This window comes from Drosophila navojoa, chromosome 3 (assembly GCF_054131105.1).
Source record: "Drosophila navojoa isolate 15081-1374.11 chromosome 3, UAZ_NAV_1.0, whole genome shotgun sequence".
Lineage (NCBI taxonomy): Eukaryota > Metazoa > Arthropoda > Insecta > Diptera > Drosophilidae > Drosophila > Drosophila navojoa.
The window spans coordinates 26,202,934-26,226,323 of NC_142891.1; the positions used below are offsets into that span (position 1 = coordinate 26,202,934).

The 23,390-nt window shown below is 42.8% G+C and overlaps 1 protein-coding gene across 1 annotated transcript; it reads left to right on the forward strand.

The window, feature by feature from the left end:
- Positions 1 to 182: 182 nt before the first annotated feature.
- On the forward strand, positions 183 to 20,636 carry drl (derailed). Its single transcript, XM_030385859.2, has 4 exons — positions 183 to 654; positions 17,870 to 19,226; positions 19,369 to 19,665; positions 19,743 to 20,636. Exons 1-4 carry the CDS (start codon positions 531 to 533, stop codon positions 19,852 to 19,854), a joined length of 1,890 nt encoding a protein of 629 aa, XP_030241719.1. The 5' UTR covers positions 183 to 530; the 3' UTR covers positions 19,855 to 20,636.
- Positions 20,637 to 23,390: the final 2,754 nt, after the last annotated feature.

Sequence of the window (23,390 nt, forward strand, 5' to 3'; positions counted from 1 at the left end):
TAAACACAATCTTCGAAACTTCCCGAAACAGCTGTGCAAGCGGCTCTGTTGTTCGAAAGCCGAAGGTGCAGAACAGAAGCAACCACTGTAAGTGTTAGGCTCGTGTCGATTAACATAACAGAGCGTGGCCATAACAGAGTCTGTTAAAATTATCTGAAAGATACTTCGGCAATAGCATTGTTTTGTTTATCCAGTTGACAGTTTGTGGAAAATCGTCACGGTGCGCGCATCAACGAAAATTGGTCGCGGAAAACCAAATAACCCAACGGGCATTAAATTTGTCTCGGCTCTTCAGCAGAGCCACGCACGTCTAGGTGTTAATTCCAATTGGAATATGCGCGTCTGAAACTTCCGCGAGGCGAAGTGCCAAAAACGCACTGTGAAATATTGCAAAAGCAAAATGCGCGCCATATTTTAAGATTCAAAAATTGTGCGAAATTCGGCGAGTGTTTAGCCAGTGTCAATCGAAGCGAAGTAAACAATAAACAAGCAATTATTACTCAAACAATTAAAGTGTGATTACCAAGCCAATGCCAGCCATGGAGCAGAACTTTAAAGGCCTCTTCACAATCGGATTATTTCTGGCGCTGCTCAGCGGCGGCCAAACGCATTTGAATATATTTCTGAATCTACACGAGGTGCTACGACTAATCGGTGAGTTGCCTGATTTGCCTCCTTTCGGATATATGAATAGTTTTTAATTTAATGAATGCGAAATTAATTGTCTATCAAATACCAATTAGCTGCAAATTTTGTTGATTCAACTATTTTGAAATTAAATCGCATTTTGATGGCTGGAAGCATCGAATTTTTCGCTGCAAACTGGGTTTGAGTATTAAATGAAATTAAAATACATTTTTTCATTTGATAGGAATATTTGGAAAAATATTTGTTTTCAATTGAGTTATCTTTTAAATAATTACGTATCAAAATTGGTTTTTAGTTTGTAGTGAATTATAAATTAAATGGTAGAGTCTAGTGTTTAATCAGTTTTTTTTGTGCTTTGTTCTTTAATTAATATTTGAGAAATGTTTTTTAAATATTTTTTAATGGGGAATTTTATTAGAGTGCCTTCATATTAACACATTGCTTCATGTGTTGTCAGCTCACAAATCAACAGGATTATATTTATATACGAGTATTTATATATCGAAGATAAACTTTACTTTCTGAAAACAAAACGCATAAAAACCGAAAAGTGTTTTACGAGCTGCTGCCAAAAACTGCAGTAAAAACCCTTTTCATACACATATACATGTATATAAAATAAATAAATCTATGTTGGGGAATCGTAAAGCACATGCATAGGGCAAGATATGGTTGAATTATCAGAAATTATGTTGTAAAATTTACAACTCTCAGCTTACTGGGCTGCCTATGCAAACAGGTCGAGTGATTGATGGTAGCTGCCTGCATACATATTCATGTATGTGTGTGTGTGTGTGTATGTGTAGGTGGCATATTGGTCCCTCCCTCTCTCTCTCCTCATGAGATCGGGCTACAAATCGCGTCAGTTCTGAATAACTGAGTAAATATTTGAAGGAGCGCGAGTGCGAGTGCTAATCAGGCGCTTATCTGGCAGCTATCGCCGTGTGCTGCTCGTCGTAATTCATGTTCGGGGATTTCGGTTGGTGGTGTTGCTCGGGTTATCGGAGCGCCGGACAATCAATCAGGTTGCAGCAGTGCATCGCCAGTGCTGGTCGCCCACTGGCAATTGGCAAGCTCGGGTGATCCATCAAATGCTATGGAAATTTATTAGTTGTGTCAGCCGCGTGTCAAACAAAGTCAAATTTTAAGCCACTAATCGATTCGCCTACTGTGTGCCTGTATGTTTGTGTGTGTGTGTGTGTGGCTATTGTTGTGTTTATCGTTTTGCGTTGCAATTGCAACTTGCCCCATTGATGAGTGGTGGCTGGGCACCCTCCTTCAATTATCCAGCGCTGACAGCAGGTTGCATGCCTGACCTACTTTTGGCTACCTTTTCGGGCGGCCCTCTCAGTCTCCCCCCTCTATCTCTTTCTCTCTCTCGTGGTAGGTGTCATTTTTTAGCGGTTTGTTCAAAAGCTTCACTCCAATACAACAGTCCATGTGTGTGTGTGTGTGTGTGTGTGAGCTGTCTTTGTGTGCATGCGTGTACATCAATTAAATTGTCAGACCACATGAAAAAAAAGAGAAAAAAAAAACACACACACACACATACACACGACAGCTCCGGCATTTGGTGCTCGTTAGCTTACGCTTGTGGATCGGACCGAGCGAGCTGGGTAACTGCAGCAACTACTATTGGTGAAGTGGGCTAAAGGACGCTCACAGCCAAATTGCAGCTCTGGCCAAAGTCTACACACACACACACACACACACACACTCACACATACACATATAAACGATGTCAGGGACTGGCACAGTGCGGCGGCAGCTCGTTAACGGAATGAGCGACACGTAGAATCTTTAATGGGTTTGCAGCTTAAATGACACACCGCCAACCAGAGCATAAATAAATGCTCTTCCCTGCAGTGGGGAGCAGAGACTGTGGCTGCCACGTAATTAGTGATCACCCAATATATAGAGCATAGGAGTTATCTTCTCAATGGGGCCAATGGGCCCCTCTGTAGTGCAGAGTTTATTTGAGCTTTGACAATTTCTAAGCCTATGGCATTGTTATGTTTCATTGAATGTATCATATAAAACATATTTTATATAGTCTGCTCTGATTAGTATTCAACATCAGTATCCTTGGGCTGTAGCTCTAAAATAAAATATTTCCCAATCTGTGGACTCCTTTAACTAATCTTTACTTTTTTTTTCAACGACTTTATTTTTATGTTTTTTCTGTTTTGTTTTTTTGTTTATATGTAAATATATTTTTCCTATATTTTTCTATTGCATAATTTGAAATCAAATTTTGGTATACACAAAATTTAAATCCGACTAAATTGTTATATTGACGTCAATAAATATTTAATTATAACATGTATGAACAAACACGTATGAGCCCAAAAAAAAATTGTCGTACAATTTGTGTAATTATTTATATTAGAAATAATTGAGGCTTTGCTAATTGGCCAACTAATAATATGTCTACTGCACTTTTAATTTGGAACAACAAATGTGTTGATTGGATTTGTTATGAATGGACTTAAACTAGTGAAGCTACAGGTCGAGAAACGTTTGCTCTATAGCATATATGTATTTACATATGTATATAAATATATAAATTTTTAATAAAATTAAAATTTATTTTGCTTTGTTATGCAGAGACTTGTAATATTTTTCAGATAAAAAAAAATTAATAACAAAAAATAAATAAATTACGCTAAGTTGAGGGATAGTTTCTATATTAAAGAAAAATCAGAAGTCTTTCGTGTGGGTTCTTCTTTGAAGCAGGCTGCAAGCAAGCAAATAACGTTAGTGAGTGAAAGAAATACAGTTTAAACAGAGATTTGGTTAATTTATCGTTTAATACGTCTCGGTTCAAGGGAACAAGAAATTATTTGTCGCCAGCTCAGTGTTGCGTATGTAGCACTGAGCAACCCGTCGCTGAAATTTCTAAAGAAAATGGTCAAAAAACTTGATCTCAATATGCTATGCAAATAAAATTGATGAAATGTGCTACGAATTGCTTGCAGAGTAAATAAAATATATATTCATAATGCATATGTTGGCATAGTAAAGCAACACGTAATCAAAATGCAGTAGACCTTAAAATGGAATAAATATATAAATAAGAATATCGAAAGTCCTTTTATAATCGAACACGCTTCATGGGTCACTTGATGCTCGAGCTGAGTGCCCTGTCTGGATCTCTGCATATACCATCATCATGCCATTTGGGAATCGCAAGTCATGTAAGGCAGTGTATCAAGAGCTCTAATCTCAACCCATCTGCGAGCGATTGACAATCCCAACTAGGCAATAGCAGGAGTAGCAGCAGGAGCAGCAGGAGACTGAAAGATTTTTTTTGTTAAATGTTGCCAACTCACGTTTAGCTAATAAAACGGCAAAACATTTGGCTAAAAATACACAAAACGCATTTATTTTGCCAAGTAATGTGAACTCAATTAGTGAAAAGCGACGACAACAACAACAGCAACAGCAACAGCTGTGAATAGCGGAAAGCCTTTTAAGCCCATCGGGGAAAATCTTGGCGAGAAATGCGCAACGTGCGTGCCGAATTTTCGGTTGAGACGACTTTGCCACACAGAATAATTAATAAATGCAAGTCGATAGAGGGCGAGCGGGGAACAGGAGGCGGCGGGAGACTTGAAATCGGAGAGGCGCCGCTTGGCATGTTGCCGTTGTGGCAGCAACTGTTGTTGCAATTGCGATTGCCATTGCTGCTGCTGCTGTTGCTGTTGGGATGACGACATTATAAACAACTCTAGAGCATGTCGTTAGCATGTCTGACTGCCTAGCGGACGAGAGTTATTGCAGAGAGTGCGTAATTGGCAAATGAATGAGGGACGCAGACGACGACGACGACGACGGCGGCTTCACAGCCACAATATAAAGAGAAAGAGATAGAGAGAGGACGAGAAAGAGGGAGGGCGAGGGCAACGATGATGCAGCTAAAGCGTAGGCGAAGCAAAATCTCAGTTGCATTTCAATGCGCTTAATTACGAGGGTGGTTCGGTGGTTTGGCCGCTAGGGACCTGCCACTTGTCAGCTGTATACATCGCTCTCGCTCTCTCTTCCTTTGTGTGTGTGTGTGTGTGTGTGTGTGTGTGTGTGTGTGCAGTTGCCACTTAGCCATGACGGCCACACGTGTCAACGTCAGCATTGCTTGCAACATCAATTCCACCTAAAGCCACCTACAACACAATTGTCCTCCTCCTGCTGCTGTTGCTGTTGTTGTTGTTGTTGTTGTTGCTGGCTCTTCATCTTCATGCAAGTCATTGGCCCTTCGTTGCGTAAACAGTTCACACTTCAGCAAACGGTCATGGATTGCTGGCCACGCCCATTAATACACGCCCAAATATACGGGCTAAGCCAATGCATCAGCCACAGCAACAATAACAAGAGCAACAACAACAAGGAGCGACGCCCATTTGCGCTTAATTAAAACGCTAAATGTTCTGCGGATGTTGTTGTTGTTGTTGCTGTCGCTTGTGACAAAAATATGAACAAAAACAACAACTAAATCTCTAACGTGTGCATTGGATAACGCATTGGATAATGCATAAGCCAACATAATGTCAACAACAAAAGACTTTGTTACTTCATAACATAATCAAGGTGCATAAATTATTTGGATGCTTTGCATAATTGAATTGATTAATTTATTTAATTTATCAAGATTGAGCAACTACATTTACCCTGGCTAAAAATACTTATTAGAATTAGGGAAATATTTTATTATAGCTAAAACTAAAATATTAGGAACTACATACATATACATATATATATGTACATTTAATTGGATTTTTGTCGGAATAAAAGTTTTTTCCTATTATGTTGCCATTAAATAAATATGAATAAGAATATTATATAGATTTACTTTTTTTTTTTTAAGTTATGAAATATCTATTGTTTATTTCAGTATAAAATATATTCATATTAATGCAATTAAGGAGAAATCTATTTGAATAGAGAAATTTAACATATGATTTTTGCTGAATCCATAGAAATATAATATATATAATATATATATATTTTTCTAATATTTTGAATAATATCCGCATATTTATATTCATATTTGCATCCCTAATGCATCTTCATGCATAAGCTTAGATTAAATTTAATATAGGCGAAATCTGATGCCATTTTGTCCAATTAATTATAATTGAGTCTCTCATACCGTACATGCTGAATTGATTACAATAAACGTAAGTAAATGCTTTATGTATTGGGTGTTTGCCTGAAGTTTAATTTTTGTTGTTATCTGTTATAAAATAACAGAATTATGATTTTCATCAGATGTGCAGAATCAGTCAATATTTGAGAATGATTAAAGTAATGTATTGTAATCTTACTCTGCTCTACTGAGAGAGCCTGTCGAAATTATTTAGGATTCTACTTTTCTTTTTTTACGAGCAATTAATAATTAATTGTCATTATTATTATTATGCCAATTAATTTTTCATTAAGTTTAAGTGCTTATTCATCTTTTGATTGGAAATTGGGTGAGCCTATGATTTTACTTTAGTTAATAGTTGATTTAGTTTTGCATAATTTTTAATTTGATTGCTTTAGGAATATGCCCTGAATATGTTAAAAAATTGGTATGGTTGTTCATAGCTGTAAAACGGAATTCGAAGAATATTAGATAATTAGATTTTTAAATATATATTTTTTTGTTTAAGAATATTTGATTTTCATTATTTAAACATTTGTAATTTGGGTATTACGAAAAATTAATTGATTTATTCTCTCAACACTTGATGCTTCACAGAAATATATACCAATATATGTATTTAATAATATTAATTTTTATTTATTTGACTAATTTTGTTCATGTTAAATGCATAAATGAATTATTGAACTATTTGTAATTGACGAATTTGATACACAGCCTCATTTATATATCAAATGCAGTCAGAAATTCGAGTTCCGACGTTTTTATATTTTTTTGGAACTCGTTGACGTTGAGTTTTATTAAAATTTATTCAGTTGCGGAACATATTTTACATTTCCACTTAGCAATTAATGAGTTCCAACACGCACACAAGCACACATATGTGTGTGTATATTTGTATATTGTGTATTTTGTATATTTGTATATATTATGGCAGGGATAGAACAGTTGCAGTTGCAGACCACCCCCAAGAGACCGAGTCGCATATCTCAAGTGGCGTTCCCCAGACTCGGGCTCCGCCTCGTTATCAAATGAATTTAATCAGTTTCAATTGTTTATGTTTTAGTTTCTGTATAAAAAGTGGGGGCCTGTCTGTTGGTATGATTGGTAGCCTCTAGACACGAAACGGAAATCAAGCCGAAGGAAACCGAGCAAAGTGGGAGAAGCCACCCAAAGCGAAATTCCGCTTTCCAGAGCCAAGCGAATGGATTGCACAATGCCCAATTGACTTGTTTGGAAATTTTGCTTCTATCATTTTTTATAGAGTTTTTCTCTCTTTTATTTTGTAATAATCGCTGCATCAGCTCGCACAATTAACGGCACTGACAAATTGCTGCGCCCATTATGAGGCGATTTAATTGGCGTCTCTGATGGCCAGCACATGTGGGTCGTCAAATGCTCACTGACACCTACTTGACAACGATGACGATGTGGCAACTGTGGCTATGAATAGATGCCCAAATTTTGATATTGCCCAGTTTCGAACGACGGGGACTGGGACTGGGATGGGGCTCTAAAGATAAATTGCGCAACTGCCCGTTTGCAGTCGAAATAATATCGCATAAATTTATAGCCGCCTAATCCTCGGACTGTGCCAGTGGCAATGCTTAAATTATGTTAATGCCACAGATAATAAAGTACATGGTATTTGCATTAGGAAATGCCGCTTCAAATAATATCCGCGTTTGGGCCATTCCAGGATAAGCCAGAGCCTCGCCATGTCTGCCATTTAGCGTAATTAACTTGTGCTTAGGCAAACGCTTTCCCACAATTCGCCCGCTCGCTCGGTGGCTCGGTGGCTCGGTTGCTTGCTCGGTGATTAGGTGGTCGGGGCTGTTGCATCTGCAGCTTAGCTGCAACAACTAACTTCTAAATAAACAACGCAAGTGACGCGTGCTGCCCGCGCTCGAAGCATTTGTATCTTGTACGACTTTATGCTGTTCCTCCCCCTGCCCCCACCGCCGCTCTGCCTCTCTTCCGGCTGCATCTGCAAAGTGAGAAAAGTCGCACACAACAATGACAAACGCTGCCAGCCAGAGGGGTAGCTACCTTTACAACAACAAGAACAACAACATCAACAACAACAACATTGAATAGCAACAGCAGCAACAACAACATCGCTACTTAATGGACCAGAAATGCGCTATGCAAACACAGAGCCAGTTCCCTTGCCTCCCCTGCCTCTGCCCTATGCTTGCTGCCGTGCCGTGCTCCTGTCCGTGCCTCTGCCCGTTCCCATATATATTTTTCAGCTTGCTTGTCCTGCTAGGTCTCTCTCTTCTCTCTCTCTCTCTCCCCACTCGCTGCTCGTCCTGCTGCGTATGCAAACAAACGAAGCCCGGAAGCGAAATACGATGCGACGGCAACGCACGAGGCAGCCGCCAGCACTTGAGCACGCCGCAGCAATGCCACCCCACCACGTTCCGCACCGCACCGCACCGCCCAGCCCCGCCCCCAGTCTCCGCCATTCACTTTCAGCAGCTAGCCACGCTGTTGAGGGCTTCATTTGAAACGCCACCCGAGGGTGGACCGCGACTGCCGACCCTTAAGCTACTGCTTTAGTCTCTGTCGCAGTCGCAGTCGCCGTCGCAGTCGCAGTCTATGCTGATGTCGTCTCATATTTTTATTGCCGAGCGAATTCCAAGCGGGCGCCTCACTCACCCTCTCTCTCTCTCTCGCTCTTTATCTGCCTCTCATACTCTTAATGAGACCGTAAATTATTTTTTATTATTTCGTATTTAATTTTTTCATTGCTGTTTGTTTGACTCACATAAAAAACGAACGGATGAAGGACGCGTGTTTGTCGGCCATTTGATTTCGAATTGATTGTGGGAATCGGATATGCGGATGCAGCCCACAAAGGGGTAGCTGCATCTGAACCGTTCGCTAAATTCCCCAAACTGTTTAGGCTTAAGATGTTGATTACGTTACGTTATAGGATACATAACATCCATATTAGCTTTAGCTCAACGAGGTTAAGCAGGACTTGGAGGAGACGAAGAAGAACCAATATTTATATACCCTTTATTCTCTTTATAAATTCCTACTAAGTCTTGGGTATTTCTACTCATGGAACATCTACAAATGTCTATGCCTCATGGAACTGGAGCAGTTGGGTTTCAATGTCCCATTTTGCGCCCCATTTTCTAAGAATTTTAATTACTTTTCGTTCAATTACATAAGAAAACATTGGAAACTTGTTTGAAAAACAAGCGCAATAATTTTGCCCCAGTTCATTCGCTCTATTTGTCCATGTTTCTCTCTCTCTCTCTCTGTCTATCTCTGTCGCTTCCATTCACTTTTGCTCATCATCTATAACTTTCTCCCTCGGCTATAATAAGTATATACTTATAGATATATTACCAATTGCAACATATTGGAAATTTTCACACGCCCGCAGCCTTGGACTCGGTGTTCCATTGCACTCGAGCAACCCTCGAACAGCTTCCCACGCAGCCTTAAGTAATATTTCGGAGAGGGAGCACTTGAACGGGAGCTCAGGGGGGCTTCGCGGCTGATTAAATATTGAGTAATTAAAAACTTGGAGCATTGTACTCGAGGCGTCCGATAAGCCAATAATAGAGATTAAAGAAAATATATTCTAAATAAAAATTGTTTTGAGAATAGCTGAGCACCAGGGGAACATGAGTCATGGGGTGGGTAATCTAGAGTTCCATAGATTTTCATGATCTAATCTATAATTGTTTATTTTGGCTTGACCCACTTCCGAGATGGCACCCATTTTCGATTCCCCCAATCCCCATTTCTCCATTTCCTCCATCGTTGATAAGGAACAACTGTCGGCAGACATATGCGAAATGTTTTGTTGAATTGCGCGCTAATCAAAATATCAAATGCGTGCTTGGCCTTTGAGTAAGACTCAACGCGGCATGTAATTCATGCTTTCAATCACACCGAGTGACTGATTGACTGACTGACTGACTGACTGACTGGAAAACTGACTGATGACAGCGCCGTGGCCTGGGGGCCGCTCCGTCTGCGGTAATTTCCCTGTCACGCGTGATAAAACGCGCACATGGCACATCAAGCAGGAGGATCGCAATCGGGACAGGGGCTGGAATCGAGTCGAGTCGAGTCGAGTCGAGGCGCAATTATGTGGCAACAAGTAATGCCGAGACGAGTCCTGATTATTCGGCGGGCCGTTTTAACTTTAATTAAGCGCTCAGTGCACACTTGAGCAACTGCATACATACATATATCTGTGTATTTAAAAACATATTCGCATTAATTTCATTTGCCGGCGAAACATAGCGCCTGGGCTTAGCCAATTCGTTCCATGGCAAATGCGATTCGTTCTGGCCTCTTCATAGCGCATTCACTCGACATTCATTTGCCGCCGTACATTCATTTGCCGCCTCGCTCCGTTTATTATCAATTCTCATCTTTTTGTGAGCCCCTGCCAGGCCAACAAATACCGTGAAATGTGTGTGCGAGTGTGTGTGCGTGTTTGTGTTTTATAGACATCTATTTGGACAGACTAATGGCGTTGAGTGGGTCGTTGAGTTGGGTGTGAGAATATTAGCAACATTATCATTAACATATTTAAATGCGGATAAGCACAGCGAATAAATGAATTCGAGCACCACAAAATGCGAGAACTTATAAATAATGAAGCTGACTGAATAAAGATAGGAAAGGAGTTCAGACTCAAAGCGGAATTCGTATTCAGGCATAAGCTGAAACCACATTCAGTCAAATTTATGCAAAGAGGATTCAAACTGAAACAAGAATACAAATATGTTTTGAATATTTCAATTGAATCTGCTGTAAAAAATAAAAGAAAATTGAATATGAAGTACATATACTACATGACTAAGATTGAGTGTGTTCTCCACTAATTACTACGATTAAAATTAAATGTTATGAATTTCCGTTGTTACTTTAGTCTCAGATGTGACTATCTATACTATCTATCTATTTTTATATGCTGCTAATTGGCTGGGGTAATGCCTGACCTGTGGTTGCTTGCTCTGACGAGGCTTGCAGCACATTGTGGGCCAACTCTGCCCTGTTTCGAATTAGGTGTTGTTTTGAAGTCATTAAGTTATGCCATGGACCAAACTAATACAACGTGCAGCCCGCCCTCAGCTCTACCTCGAGCTGCTTCTGTTCTGGCTTGTTTTGTGGGTGGTCCTCTTCAAAAAGTTTTCGCTTCGTCACGTTTACAAGATGATAAACCCCTTAACTACTTTTCAACGTAAACACCCGATAAAAACCAAAGCCAAAAAACATGCATGCATATATACAAACTTATGGCCATGTGTGTGTGTGTTTTTTTGACCCATAAGCAAAATAAGAAAAAAATAAAATACGTTGTCATAAACAAAGCCAAAAACTTTTCAACAAACAGCAGCGGACAGCAGAGTTTGAGGAGGCAATGCGTCCACTTCAGTGGCCTCGCCTACACCCGCACACACGGACACACACACACACACATACTCACTCATATAGATTCATGTACATGTAGAGACCAATGCATCCATGCTAATCTCTCTTACATTTTGTTGTGGAGACCTGGAACTGCCACAGGGACAGGGAAATGGGATTGTGTGAGAGGGACTCAACTGGGACTTGGGCCTGGTCCTCGGCCTGGGACGGGTAATGGGCAACGTAGTAGCACTTATTGTTAGCACAAGCATGAGCAGCTGGCGAGCAACTGCGTTGCCTTCTCGGCTGGCCGAAAAAGTCAATACGAAGCGCTGCTCACTCGGTCAGAGTCATAAATTACGCCATCCCGGGGGTGCTATTGAAAACTCTCTCTGTGTGTGTGTGTGTGTTGTTGTTGTTGATGTTGCCGTTTGTTTGTTTGTATTGGACTATGGCCCCGGAGGTGTTGGCTTGAACAATTTGCGCTGTGCTCCCTCTGGCTAGTGTCGCTGGCAGAATCGTCTCGCAGCTCTCTGTTGTTCGGCCATGTCAAAAGTGTTCATAAATTCCAGCTCTTGGCCCGAAAATTCGGCACAGGAAGTTCTTGTTTACTTAACGCGTACACAAACTCACGCACATCTGCAACTTTGCCACAGAATGTCTTTTAACGGCCCGACCCGACTGTGCTGCTCCGCTTTGGGTTGCGTTGGGCCATGTTCGGTCTGGGCCACCCAGGCAGTCAGTCCGTCCGCCTGTCTGCCCGTCCGTCAGGCCGTTAGGCCGTCGAACAACTAGGCTGCTTGGGCTTTGACCACAGAGGCGCATGCAAATCAAACCACAGGGCACATTACAAGCTGACCCAAGCAGCCAAAGCCGCAACAAAACTCAACTAACTGGGCCACTCTAAACCGCACCAGCGGACCACCCCACACCACACCACACCACACCACACCACCCCAGCGCCTGCACCTGCTGCAAGCCGGGCCAGGCTTTATGGCTATCCATAAATTTGATGGCAGCGCCTAGACACGATTTGAGAACCCGCTAGCTCTGTCTGGGATTGCGTCCAGAGGTGATAAAAATTTCATTACATCACGCAAGAGCGTTGCCCGAAATTGAAAGAAAACTTTACACCGGTGCCAAATTAATGGCCAGCTTTCAGCTCGACTCGGCCCGCAATCACAGTCGGCCACCACCTGATGAACGACTGTGGGTGGCTCACACAATGGTCAGGTGTTCGGGCCTCTCTGGCTGTCGTCTCACGCAATCGAGTCTGGACTTTTGGCTAATAATCACATTAACTTTTTCCGATAAACACATTATATTTCGGACCTCTCTGATTTTTACGAGCTAATAATTTGCACGTCTTTTGGTTGGGACTGCTCGGCCGGACCCTTAAGAGATTTATATATATATGTATATATATATGTGTGTGTGTGCACTAAAAGGCAAGCACTTCAGAAATCGGCTAGATTAATTATGCGTTTATCGTGCCGCCTGAGTGCTTTGACCTAAATGGTCCTTTCAAAGCGTTAATTAGCAATGCTCTCAGCCGAGTTCTACCAGGAATTGTTCTCTCTCCTTAAATGTGAGTGCGTGTGTGGCGGTAGAGGCGTGAGGCGGGCAGAGGGTGCCGACGTCTGGGTAGTTTGTATTTACATTTTAAATTGAAAACGCAACTACAGCTCGTTCATGGCAACATCACCATAAACGTAATGTCTTTTTTTATGGTTTGTCATAGAAATCTACAAGATCATAATTTATGCAACACCCGCTGGCCGCTCCATCCCAATGAACTTGAATTTATAGCCAGGCCGAGGTCCAGGCCGGCATCATCGATGGAGCTGAAGCCGCAGTCGTAGTCGCAGTCGCAGTCGCAGTCGCAGTCGCAGTCGCAGTCGTTGAGGTGATAATATAAAAGAAAACACATAAACTGCAAGACGGCCAGAAAGGGTTGAGGGCTGGCGACGTTGATTGCGTCTGGCCTGAAGGCAACAACCGTCAGCCGACTTGGACAGAGCAAAGGCACAGATACAGGAGACAGGGGCAGGAGAGAGGAGAAGGAGACGGGGACCGAAAGACCGAGGCAAATAAATTGCAGCTGCTCGACCAGGGCGATGAAATACAAATAGAAATACTTGGCAGCTACCGTTGGCGTTGCACGTTGCACGTTGCGAGTTGCTTGAGTTGCGAGCTGCACGTAGAGTCTGACTGGCAATGAAGTTGCCAGAGAGCATCGTGCACTTCACATGTCCTTTAGCTTGTTTGTCTTTCACTCTGACGCTCCTCACGGCAGCGAGCTGAAGTGAAGTTGTTTGGCCAGACAGAGAAACGTCTTGCTAACCAAGCATTCGAGCATGGAACCCAAACGAGCTAGCGAATCATGACCATTTGGGCATAAAAATTGCCTTGCCCTGACTCGCCTTCGTCTGACGTCGGTCTCTGCCTCTGCCTGGGCCTGTGCCTGGACCAGGGACTTGTCTTCTCGTTGCATGAGAGCCGACCTTCTATGGCTTGGCCACTGAAGTCTGTCTGAGTTACCTGAAGCTGCGGGCTGACTTTGTAGTGGTGCGATTTAATCAGCTGCAAGCGCATCATCATTCCATCATCCCATCGTTCTATCATTCCATAAATCTGGCTCTTGACTTTTGGCTTAGCCAGCTCGTCTGTGGCACGACTTGGCTGCGGACCGAATCAAATGTGAACAAATTGAATTTGCTTGAGTTATGATTGCCCCTTGCTAAAGACATTAGCATGTGCCCTGCCTGTCCCGTTCCCCATACTCAAATTTGCAGCTCATAAAAAGTTTGTCTTTTTTGCGCAGACCGAGATATGGAGTGGAATGGGGGCTGGTGGGAGAGATCATACACGCAACCCTTGCAAGCACATACGCAACCCCAAAAAGGCCCTAAATCAGCATCAGCTTCAGCTCGGTGGTCACCAATGTCATCATCAGCCGCGGGCAGAGGCAGAAGCGGAGGCAGAGATGGAGGCAGGGCAGAGACTAGCCCCAGACAAAAACTCGTACATACATTGATAATAATAAAAATGTCTGTCGGCTGCCGTCTGCCGCCCAGAGTGGGAGTCGGACACTGTAATGTATATCTCTGACTCCGGCTCCGGCTCTGGCTCTGGCTCTGGCGCTGACTGTGGCCTAGTCTTCCGTCTGCGTTTAATGCACAACATATTCATGTGTCAAAAGACAATTTCGGATTTATGGCCTGCGAAATCCCCGGGCTGAAGTCCGACGACAACGGCGACGGCGACGGCGACCAAATGACGCATAGTGGGCGGACGGAATGGAGTCCGTTGCATTAGCATAGGGGAAGCAAAAAATATGTTAAGAAAGCATAAAGCGATATCCACTAGCGAGTAGGCGAGACATACATTCGCTCAGACATACATTTAAATCTCGCTCAGCTTTTTGGTTTTGCATAAATTAGGGTTGAAGCCCCGCCGGACTGGCGTTCCATGGGAGGGATGCGTGGTCCCGTCGTATTTGGGGCGCAAAAATTGCCATTTTATTTTATTTTTCTCTTTTTTCTCATTTTTTTCCTTTTCTTCTCGTCTTTGGCACATAGAAAGTTTTGGTTTATGCGTCTGTTCTGGTATTTTAGGGTTGTAATTGAAATTAAATAGATGTCGTGCCATGAATTCAAATCGTTGTGCTTTTGCCTTCATGTTTTTTTTCTTTTTTTTAGAATTCGTTGCATAGCTAAGCATGTTTTAAAGAGTTAAAGAAGCTAAAAGAAAAAGTGAAAATATGTATAACGGTTGAAGGGTCTTGAGCAACGTTAAAGTATAAAGTTTTCACTGTAGGGATTTCAGACTCGAATGATCAATACGTAATCAGGGTTAGTTTTTGGGTACAGTCGAAATATCTCTAGTAAGGACAAGATAAAACACAAACCTACGCATTAAAGCCCTCAAGAGTTTTCATACTATAAATCAAAGCTCATAGAACTTTAAGAAACTCGTTTGGTAGAGTTCGTAGCCATATCAGCTCATTGATACTTGAACAAGCTATTCACACTCTCCCCCTTGCGGGCTCCTTTTGGTTGTCGATTTTGCATAGCACCTTATCAACATCATGGCACACATTACTCCTATCTACTATCTCTGCACTCCATTCTCTTTCGGCCTCTGCTTTGCTCTTCATGCTTTGGCAATTTGTAGCTCTTTAAGCATATTTTCACAGCATCTTTTGCGCTTTTTTGGGGCAACTTTTACTTTTTGTGGCAGATATTTATGTCAGCGGCGCTTGACGAAGTTGCTGGCAGGAGTCGAGAGTGAGGGTGTCTTGCTTGGATAAGGAAAATCGATTTTCTTTAGGTGACAGGGAGAAAAGACAAAGGGGGAAATTGAAAGAGAGAAGAGCGCTCAGGTATTGCCTATTGTCGGAGTACTTGAGGAGTTTGGGGCACTGACTTCATTTGCTCAGCAATCAACTCTAATTAGCGCGCCCGGCACTTGAGATGCAAAGCGAGTTGGTTCGAGGGTTCTGGCGAATAATTTGCTATTATTTGTCTATAATTGGGGTGCGTGGGGTATGCGAAAGTTTTGATGTCTGTGGAATTTTAATTGCGTACGGCAGGCGGAGGGGGAGGGGGAGGGGGAGGGTGAGAGGAAGCAACTTTAATGCGACAAATTTAAGCAACAATTTTTGTATTTCGCTCTTCATTAAACGTGGCTGCCAGGTTACATGTCTGGGGCCCATTAACCCTTTGGGCGCTATCACAACTTTGCTATCTGCCTTGGTTCATTATGCGGCACAGTATTCATATCTGCAATACGTCACATTTCTGCACCCACACACACACAAACAGGCACACGTATACATGCACACGCATCACGGCGTGGTCCACCAGCAGCCGCTTTCACTAATTACATTTTCAAAGTGCAAACGAAGCGTGCGTGGAAAGGGAGAGGGAGCGGGAACGAGAACGGGAACGGGATTGGGAATGGGAACGGCAACTAGAACGTAGCTGGGCTTGCTTCACTAATTAGTACGATATGTATATGTATATGTATATGTATGTATATATGTATGCTGAGGCATAGGTACAGTCGGTGGACGCATAAGTGGCATAAATTAAAATAAAATGTACAAGTATAAAATGTAACTGCGACGTCGACTGCGATAAAATCTAAAATAAACAGGCCGCGCTGCGGCTAGCCGCGGCTCCGTGAACACACTGAGGCATGCAACATATGTGCAGCAGCAGCAACAACGGCAACGGCAACAGCAACAACATCAACATTAATTAAGCATAAACATTTAACCTGCCCCCGGGACACGCCCACGAACAGAACGTCGCGTGCACAGTCCGCGCGCAGCAAGCGAAGGGTCCCGCTCTCTGTTTTGTCCGAGTCGCATTTTATAATTTTGATTGATTTATTGAGCCGACACCAGAGCGGCAAGTGCCCGGCGGCATGTGGCAAGTGGCAAGTGCAGCCAGCTCAGGTAACAGCGAAGGCGCCGGCTGTAGGCCCTTGCCCGGAGGAACAACCTTCACATGTTGCTCCCGCTAATTTAATTAAATGAATTGAAAAAGGGCAACGCGCGGGCGAGCAGCGATCAGCGGAGCTGTCATAACTATTAGATATGTATATACATAGACATGGACACAGAAAGCGATAGCTGGACAGGTGCCTAGATAGGCCTTTAGATGGGGTAGATATACCCACAGCCCACAGCTCAGTTAATTTACATGTGAGCGCGTCATTAACATGACATGCAAATGTTATGCGCTCCAACTGAAGCATATGCCATAAAAGTATATACGAAGTCTGTTAAAAGTAACATACATATGTTAATTAATTTTGTATATTTAATTAATTTTAAATATGTTAAAATTTGTATAAGAAAATGTAAATTTAAATTAAATTTATGCTTAGAATCTGTTGCTTAAGAGCTTCCTCACATGCATAATAAATGTTAATGGAAGCTGTTAAGTAACATAAATGTTAGGCAGATGAATCTCAAGCATAACTAGTGTAAAATAATGAAATACAAAACTGTTGAACAATTTAAACATTGAAAACTAAGCCATAAACTAAATCCAGATATAAGAGATAAAAATCTATATACAAATGTATTTTATATGATTAAAAAAAAGAATTTAATTTACTTTTACATTAGAAAACTAAACCCAGATTGAAGCACACAAATATTTGAATTCCATTTAATATTGCTTCAGTGGGATATTAAGCCTTTCCAGCTCTACCCCTTTACGACGAAAGTCTTCGTTTCTGGCCAACTTGTTTGTCGTCTTTGATTGATTTTTGGGTGGGGAGAAAGCAATAAGAAATTGCCTGGCATTTGGCGCTGTTGCTGCCGGGGGGTTCAGCTATTTAACTCGTTCAATATGTCACCGAAGTGTCTAAGTGGACAGATAATGCAGAGTCTAGTGGCAGCAGGCAGCCAGCCATCAGCCGGCAGGCAGGCAGCAGCTCTTCCATTCCTTCCTTGAAGAAAATCAATTTGACAAAGTAAAGAAAACTGTTATCCCTGGTGATTGATTGTGCAGCCGAGTCGAGTGACTGGCCAAAAGTTGCCCAGCTTCGATTGGGTCACCGAGCGTATCATTAATTTTCTCAGCGTTGCTGGGTTGGGCCGAGTTCGGGATGCCGTGTAAGCAGCCGTTTCGTACATGCATCTAAGTTTTTTGTCTTCCCTTACTCTTGCAGGCGTTTCCGCGGAGCTCTACTATGTGCGGGAGGGAGCCATCAATGACTATGCCCTGAATTTTGCGGTGCCGGTGCCGGCGAACATCAGCGATGTTACCTTCACGTGGCAGTCGCTCGTTGAGCATCCTCTACCCTACAGCATCAATGTGGCCACATCGGATGTGGGTGTGCTGCCACGCCCACTGCTGAACATCTCGCGCATCGGTAATGTGCCGCAGGAGCCGCAGACGTGGGGCGTCAGTCTCAAGTGTTCGGGCACACGGGCCGCCGAGGTAACCGTTACCATCAGCGTGGAGGTTATACTGGACCGGGCGACCAACAACAATACGAATCTCATCTTTAAACGGAAGAAAATTTGCTTGAAAGACGAGCCGAACGATGCACGCGAGGAATACGATGACGAGGAGCCGCTGCATCCGGATCTGAGCGGGCACGATGACATCCACTACACGGAACACAACGAGGACACTGCAGAGCACATCATATCCGACGGCCACTTGCCAACCAATGTGGAGCATGGCAAGCCGACGGAGCGACACCGTGTGCTGGTGACAGAACCAACGGTGGTTGTGGGACGCGGTGCCGGGTCAGCGGGAGCGGGTGCGAACAACGAATACGATCCACTGTTGCGGGAGACTTTAGTGCCACCCACTAGCGGACTCATCACCTTGATAGTGGGCGGCATTTTGGCCCTGGTGCTCGTCTCTACACTCATTCTGATTGCCTACTGCGCGAAGGGTCCATCGAAACGTCATCCCTCAAACGGTGTCCATCTGATCAAGACCTCCAGCTTCCAGCGCCTGCCCACTATCTCGTCCACTGCTCACAACTCGATCTATGTCTGCCCTTCGACCATAACACCCACATACGCGACACTGACGCGGCCCTTTCGCGAATATGAGCATGAGCCTGAGGAGTTCAACCGCCGTCTCCAAGAGTTGACAGTCCAAAAATGCCGCGTGCGCCTCTCCTGCCTCGTCCAAGAGGGCAACTTTGGGCGTATCTATCGCGGCACTTACAACGACTGTCAGGAGGTTCTGGTCAAGACTGTGGCGCAGCATGCAAGCCAGCTCCAAGTAAATCTACTGCTCCAGGAGTCCATGATGCTCTACGAGGCAACTCATCCCAACGTAATGGCCGTGCTTGGCATTTCCATCGAAGACTATGCCACACCCTTTGTGCTGTATGCCGCCACGGGCAGCGTTCGTAATTTGAAGACCTTCCTGCAGGATCCGTCGTATGCCCGAAGCGTGACCACCATACAGACGGTGCTAATGGCTTCCCAGCTGGCCATGGCCATGGAGCATTTACACAACCACGGCGTTATTCACAAGGACATTGCGGCCCGGAACTGTGTGTAAGTAGAGCTAAGCCCTCATCAACATTCAGCATATGCCTGGTAGAGCGACCTAATCGCCGATTTGGTGTTTGCCATTTGTAATCCTAATGTCTAATCGACCATTTTCAACCCTCTGCTCTTTGACCTCTGCTTCCTCCAGCATTGACGATCAGTTGCGCGTCAAGTTAACTGACAGCGCTCTCAGCCGTGACCTCTTCGCTGGCGACTACAATTGCCTGGGCGACGGGGAGTACCGACCCATCAAGTGGTTGTCGCTCGAGGCATTGCAGAAGTCGCACTACAACGAGGGCAGCGACGTCTGGTCCTTTGGTGTGCTCATGTGGGAGATGTGCACGTTGGGCAAGCTGCCCTATGCCGAGATCGATCCCTATGAAATGGAGCATTATCTAAAGGACGGCTACAGGCTGGCACAGCCCTTCAACTGTCCCGACGAACTGTAAGTATTCGGTGGGGGAAATATTGCGAGGTGAGACGCAAACTCAATGTCTTTCGTTTCTGCTCTGCTAATTACAGCTTCACTATTATGGCCTACTGCTGGGCCTCCATGCCCGCCGAGCGTCCCTCGTTCAGCCAGCTTCAGATTTGCCTATCGGAGTTCCATACTCAGATAACCAGATATGTTTAACCTGCGGTAATGAAGCATACAAAGACTTGTAAATACAACAAGAGGCGACGTCGCAAGATTTCACAGCAAACGACGTCCGCAACTCTGTTTCCAAAGACATATTTAAATTATAGCGCTTAAGGGGCGCCTAAGTAAACGCCAATTTGGGAGATATAGATACGAGTGTGGGCCTACTGTTGTCCCCCACAATAAATAGTTACTTATTTATGTATGATGTGGGTGGTAGTCGACCGAGCAGATCACAGGAAACTTCTATTGATAGCTGCCCCATCTATAATTAGTCTCTAGGATAGTATGTTACGAATGAAAGGAAAACATGTGACATTTCAATGCAAGAAACGTAGTAGTTCAACGTAAAGTCCCCCCTGAAGAGACCCCAGTTAAAGCTCCTTCTGCAGAGCTCTCACGCAAAGCACTTGCATAACTTAACATTATATAGATACATAGCTAAAGAGATATAAAAGGATCCATACAAACATATAGTACACCAACCTAGGCTAGGCATATACGAGTTCTTCGGGTCACTTTGTCGTTTATAAACAGCAGAAAAAAAATATATAAATATATATATATATTATGGAATATCTATGTAAATGTATTTATATGTGTATGTATATGTATGTCTAAGACCGTAGTGCTAGTAAACTCGAATCTATTGTATTTAACTAATGTTAACGACGACATGTCATGTCGCAAACCCAACCGTGCACTGCAGTACTTTTCCGAAAGGAGCCCGACGACATTTGGTTTTACTCTTCCGGCAGGTCTACAAATGAAACAAACCGAACGAACGAAAAATAAAAGTTTTGTAATATACTTAAGCATTTCGCATTAGTTTTAAGTTCCACTTATGATTTCAAATTTGAAGAATGAAAGAAAAAGAAAAACGATTTCAATAAACGTCCGTGCATAACATTCAAAAACCATGGAAATGCATTTGTGAAATGGAAATGGTAAAACGGAAAATGGGCAAATGGGGGCGACAGCTAAGTAAGTATGTATATATTCGTGTGTAAGTATATCGCTAACAATTGAGCCTGGCCACGCCCATCACTTACCCTAAAACAACTTGTACTAAGAGCAATGTGTTGTTTGGGTTTCCACTATGTTGAGGCTGGCACAAATGCAGGGGGTTTGGGTTAACCATCTGCAATCTACACACGCACACACACACACACACAAAGAGAGACACACACACACATACACATACATATTGAAGTGAACACAGCCCCGAGCCAATCTCTTTGGCAGGCCAAGCGTGCTGGCAACACAAAAGGCATGTAATGCCAACTGCCTATTTGAGGAGGAGGCGGCCAGGTGAGCACTAGGGCCCTAGAGTCGGAAGGGGCGAGGAGTAGGGTCTGCCCACACACCTGTACGTGTAGTGCCTGTCTAAGCGCGTGCAGAGCTTATGAGGTAGACGCTATTTCATGGCATGCCCTTTGATGGCTGCACTGACACTACTTAGTTTTTTGGCACGTCATGGCTAGGCACGATGTGTGACTGTGTCCTTTTTAATATGCCTGTCACAGCGACTAGTTTTTGGTCCTGCTGCTTGCTGGCTGCTTTCTGGCTGCTCTCGCAGCGTTAACGCTGCCAATGTCTTTAAAAAGCGCTCAAAGAGCACGCCGGGCACGTTGGGCACGTGCCACAGCCGAGTTGCTTGGCATTTAACTAAAGCCACTATCCAAATCAAAAGCTAATACGAAAAGCAGTTACAGTAAAGCCACGGCATAACGACAAGGCCCAACTGTGAGCTTAAAGTGTACGAGAATATAGGGAGACGCTCGAAACTATTAGTATTTGAGTTGGGATAATGTCGAGTTGAATAGCTTTAAGCTCTTTTTTATCGGACTATTAGTGCCATAATTGTGTGTAACAGATTGCCTTCGGCTAGCAGCTGCTTAACATAATGTCTGCTGTTAATTAAAAGAGCGCAAAACGTAATCCCTATGAAACATGTTAAATACTAATTACGGAATTATTGTAGATTTGAGTGCATATTTATTTAATATTTACTATATAGTATATTTACTTTAAATGTTGTTGTAATATTTTAACAAAGCTTTAGCTCATACCAAACAGAATGATACTACATTGTTCAGAGTTCAGAGTTCAAGTATTCGAGGTATTCGAATCTCTCAAAGCATTTGAGTATACTAAATAAAAGTAAAACTTAGGCTTGAATTAAAAAAAATATTTTTTACTTTCTATAACTAACGCAAATATTTTAAAATTGTTTAAAATTTTTAAAAATGATCGATAATAATGGTACTCTGATCTTACACATTATAAAACTTATTCTTTATCAGTTGGCATTGAAAAATCAGACAGGTTTTTAATATTTAACAATGTAGTATGCAGTCCATCTCAAAGCTGAAAAGAAATAATAAATTGTTGTTATATGAGGATGATAATAATAATGGATATAATGGTTATGTCAAAATGTTTACGATGCTCACTCAGGTCATATAAAGCATATGCAAATATTCTACACATAATGCTGATTAGCGCGCTGATCTGAGTCCATATGATCATATCTATACTTCCTTCCTTCCGGTCAAGAGAACTCGTAAAGCTTTATTTTCAGGTTCTTGACAATATGCTTTGCCTACATATGTAACCGTATTAAAAAGGTGTAAGGTAGAAGGTATTTTCTAATGACACTATCCCGATTGGAGTTTTCTAACTTTTAATTTATAATCAAATTTATAGCATGTTTAAAAGAGTATTTCAGGTATATATACTATATTTATAACTGTTTAAAAAGCTCGGTACTTATGGTTGCTACAGTTAACCAGTTAATATCCTTTCGAATCAAAAGACCAATTAGATAGATGCATTTGCCATTTTGATGCTGCTGCTACTGCGATTAAAAGGGAATGGAGTAATGGGAAAGCCGAAAGGCAAACTTTGAACAGTTTCGTTTCAATCAAATTAAAGCGCTCCGGCAAATTGACAAAAGATATTAAGTTATTAAAAACAACGCGAGTCGAACTTCAATTTATATTTTTTGCGTGCGCGCCAGCCAATATTGCCATAAAAGTCGCACACAACTAAAACAGGACTACGTGGTGGTTGGGTGGTTGTGGGGTGGTGGGGTGTGATGGTGGCGGAGCTCATTGAAACTTGAGCCACAGGAAAAACGAATTGGAATATGGAATGTTGAGCAAAAAGGGGCAAAATTGAAAAAACAAAACAGAAACAAAACAAAAACAAAAGGCAACTGGCAACTGGCAACTGGCAAACTGGGAACTTTGTTGTTGGTCAACACTCTAAGCCAAAAATCAACAAATATAAAAAATTTCATAGCACGTGAGGCAGCATTTCAATTTTTCAGTAGCTGTGTGCGCCCAAAAAAAAAAACTTTGACAGTACCGCCCCGCTATCTCTCCTCCTTCTCTCTCCTTTTATCACTCTTTCTCTCTCTCTTTCTCTTATGGCCCATTATGACCGCGCCCACAACACTTCAAAAGCCAAGAGCAACAAAATGACGACAGGTAGTCGTCAGTCTGGAGTTCTGGTCCCCTACGGAG

Coding starts and splice junctions, on each gene's coding strand:
- drl (XM_030385859.2), top strand. CDS start 531: ATGCCAGCCATGGAGCAGAACTTTAAAGGCCTCTTCACAATCGGATTA. Junction 655..17,869: donor CGAGGTGCTACGACTAATCG/GTGAGTTGCCTG, acceptor TTACTCTTGCAG/GCGTTTCCGCGGAGCTCTAC. Junction 19,227..19,368: donor ATTGCGGCCCGGAACTGTGT/GTAAGTAGAGCT, acceptor TGCTTCCTCCAG/CATTGACGATCAGTTGCGCG.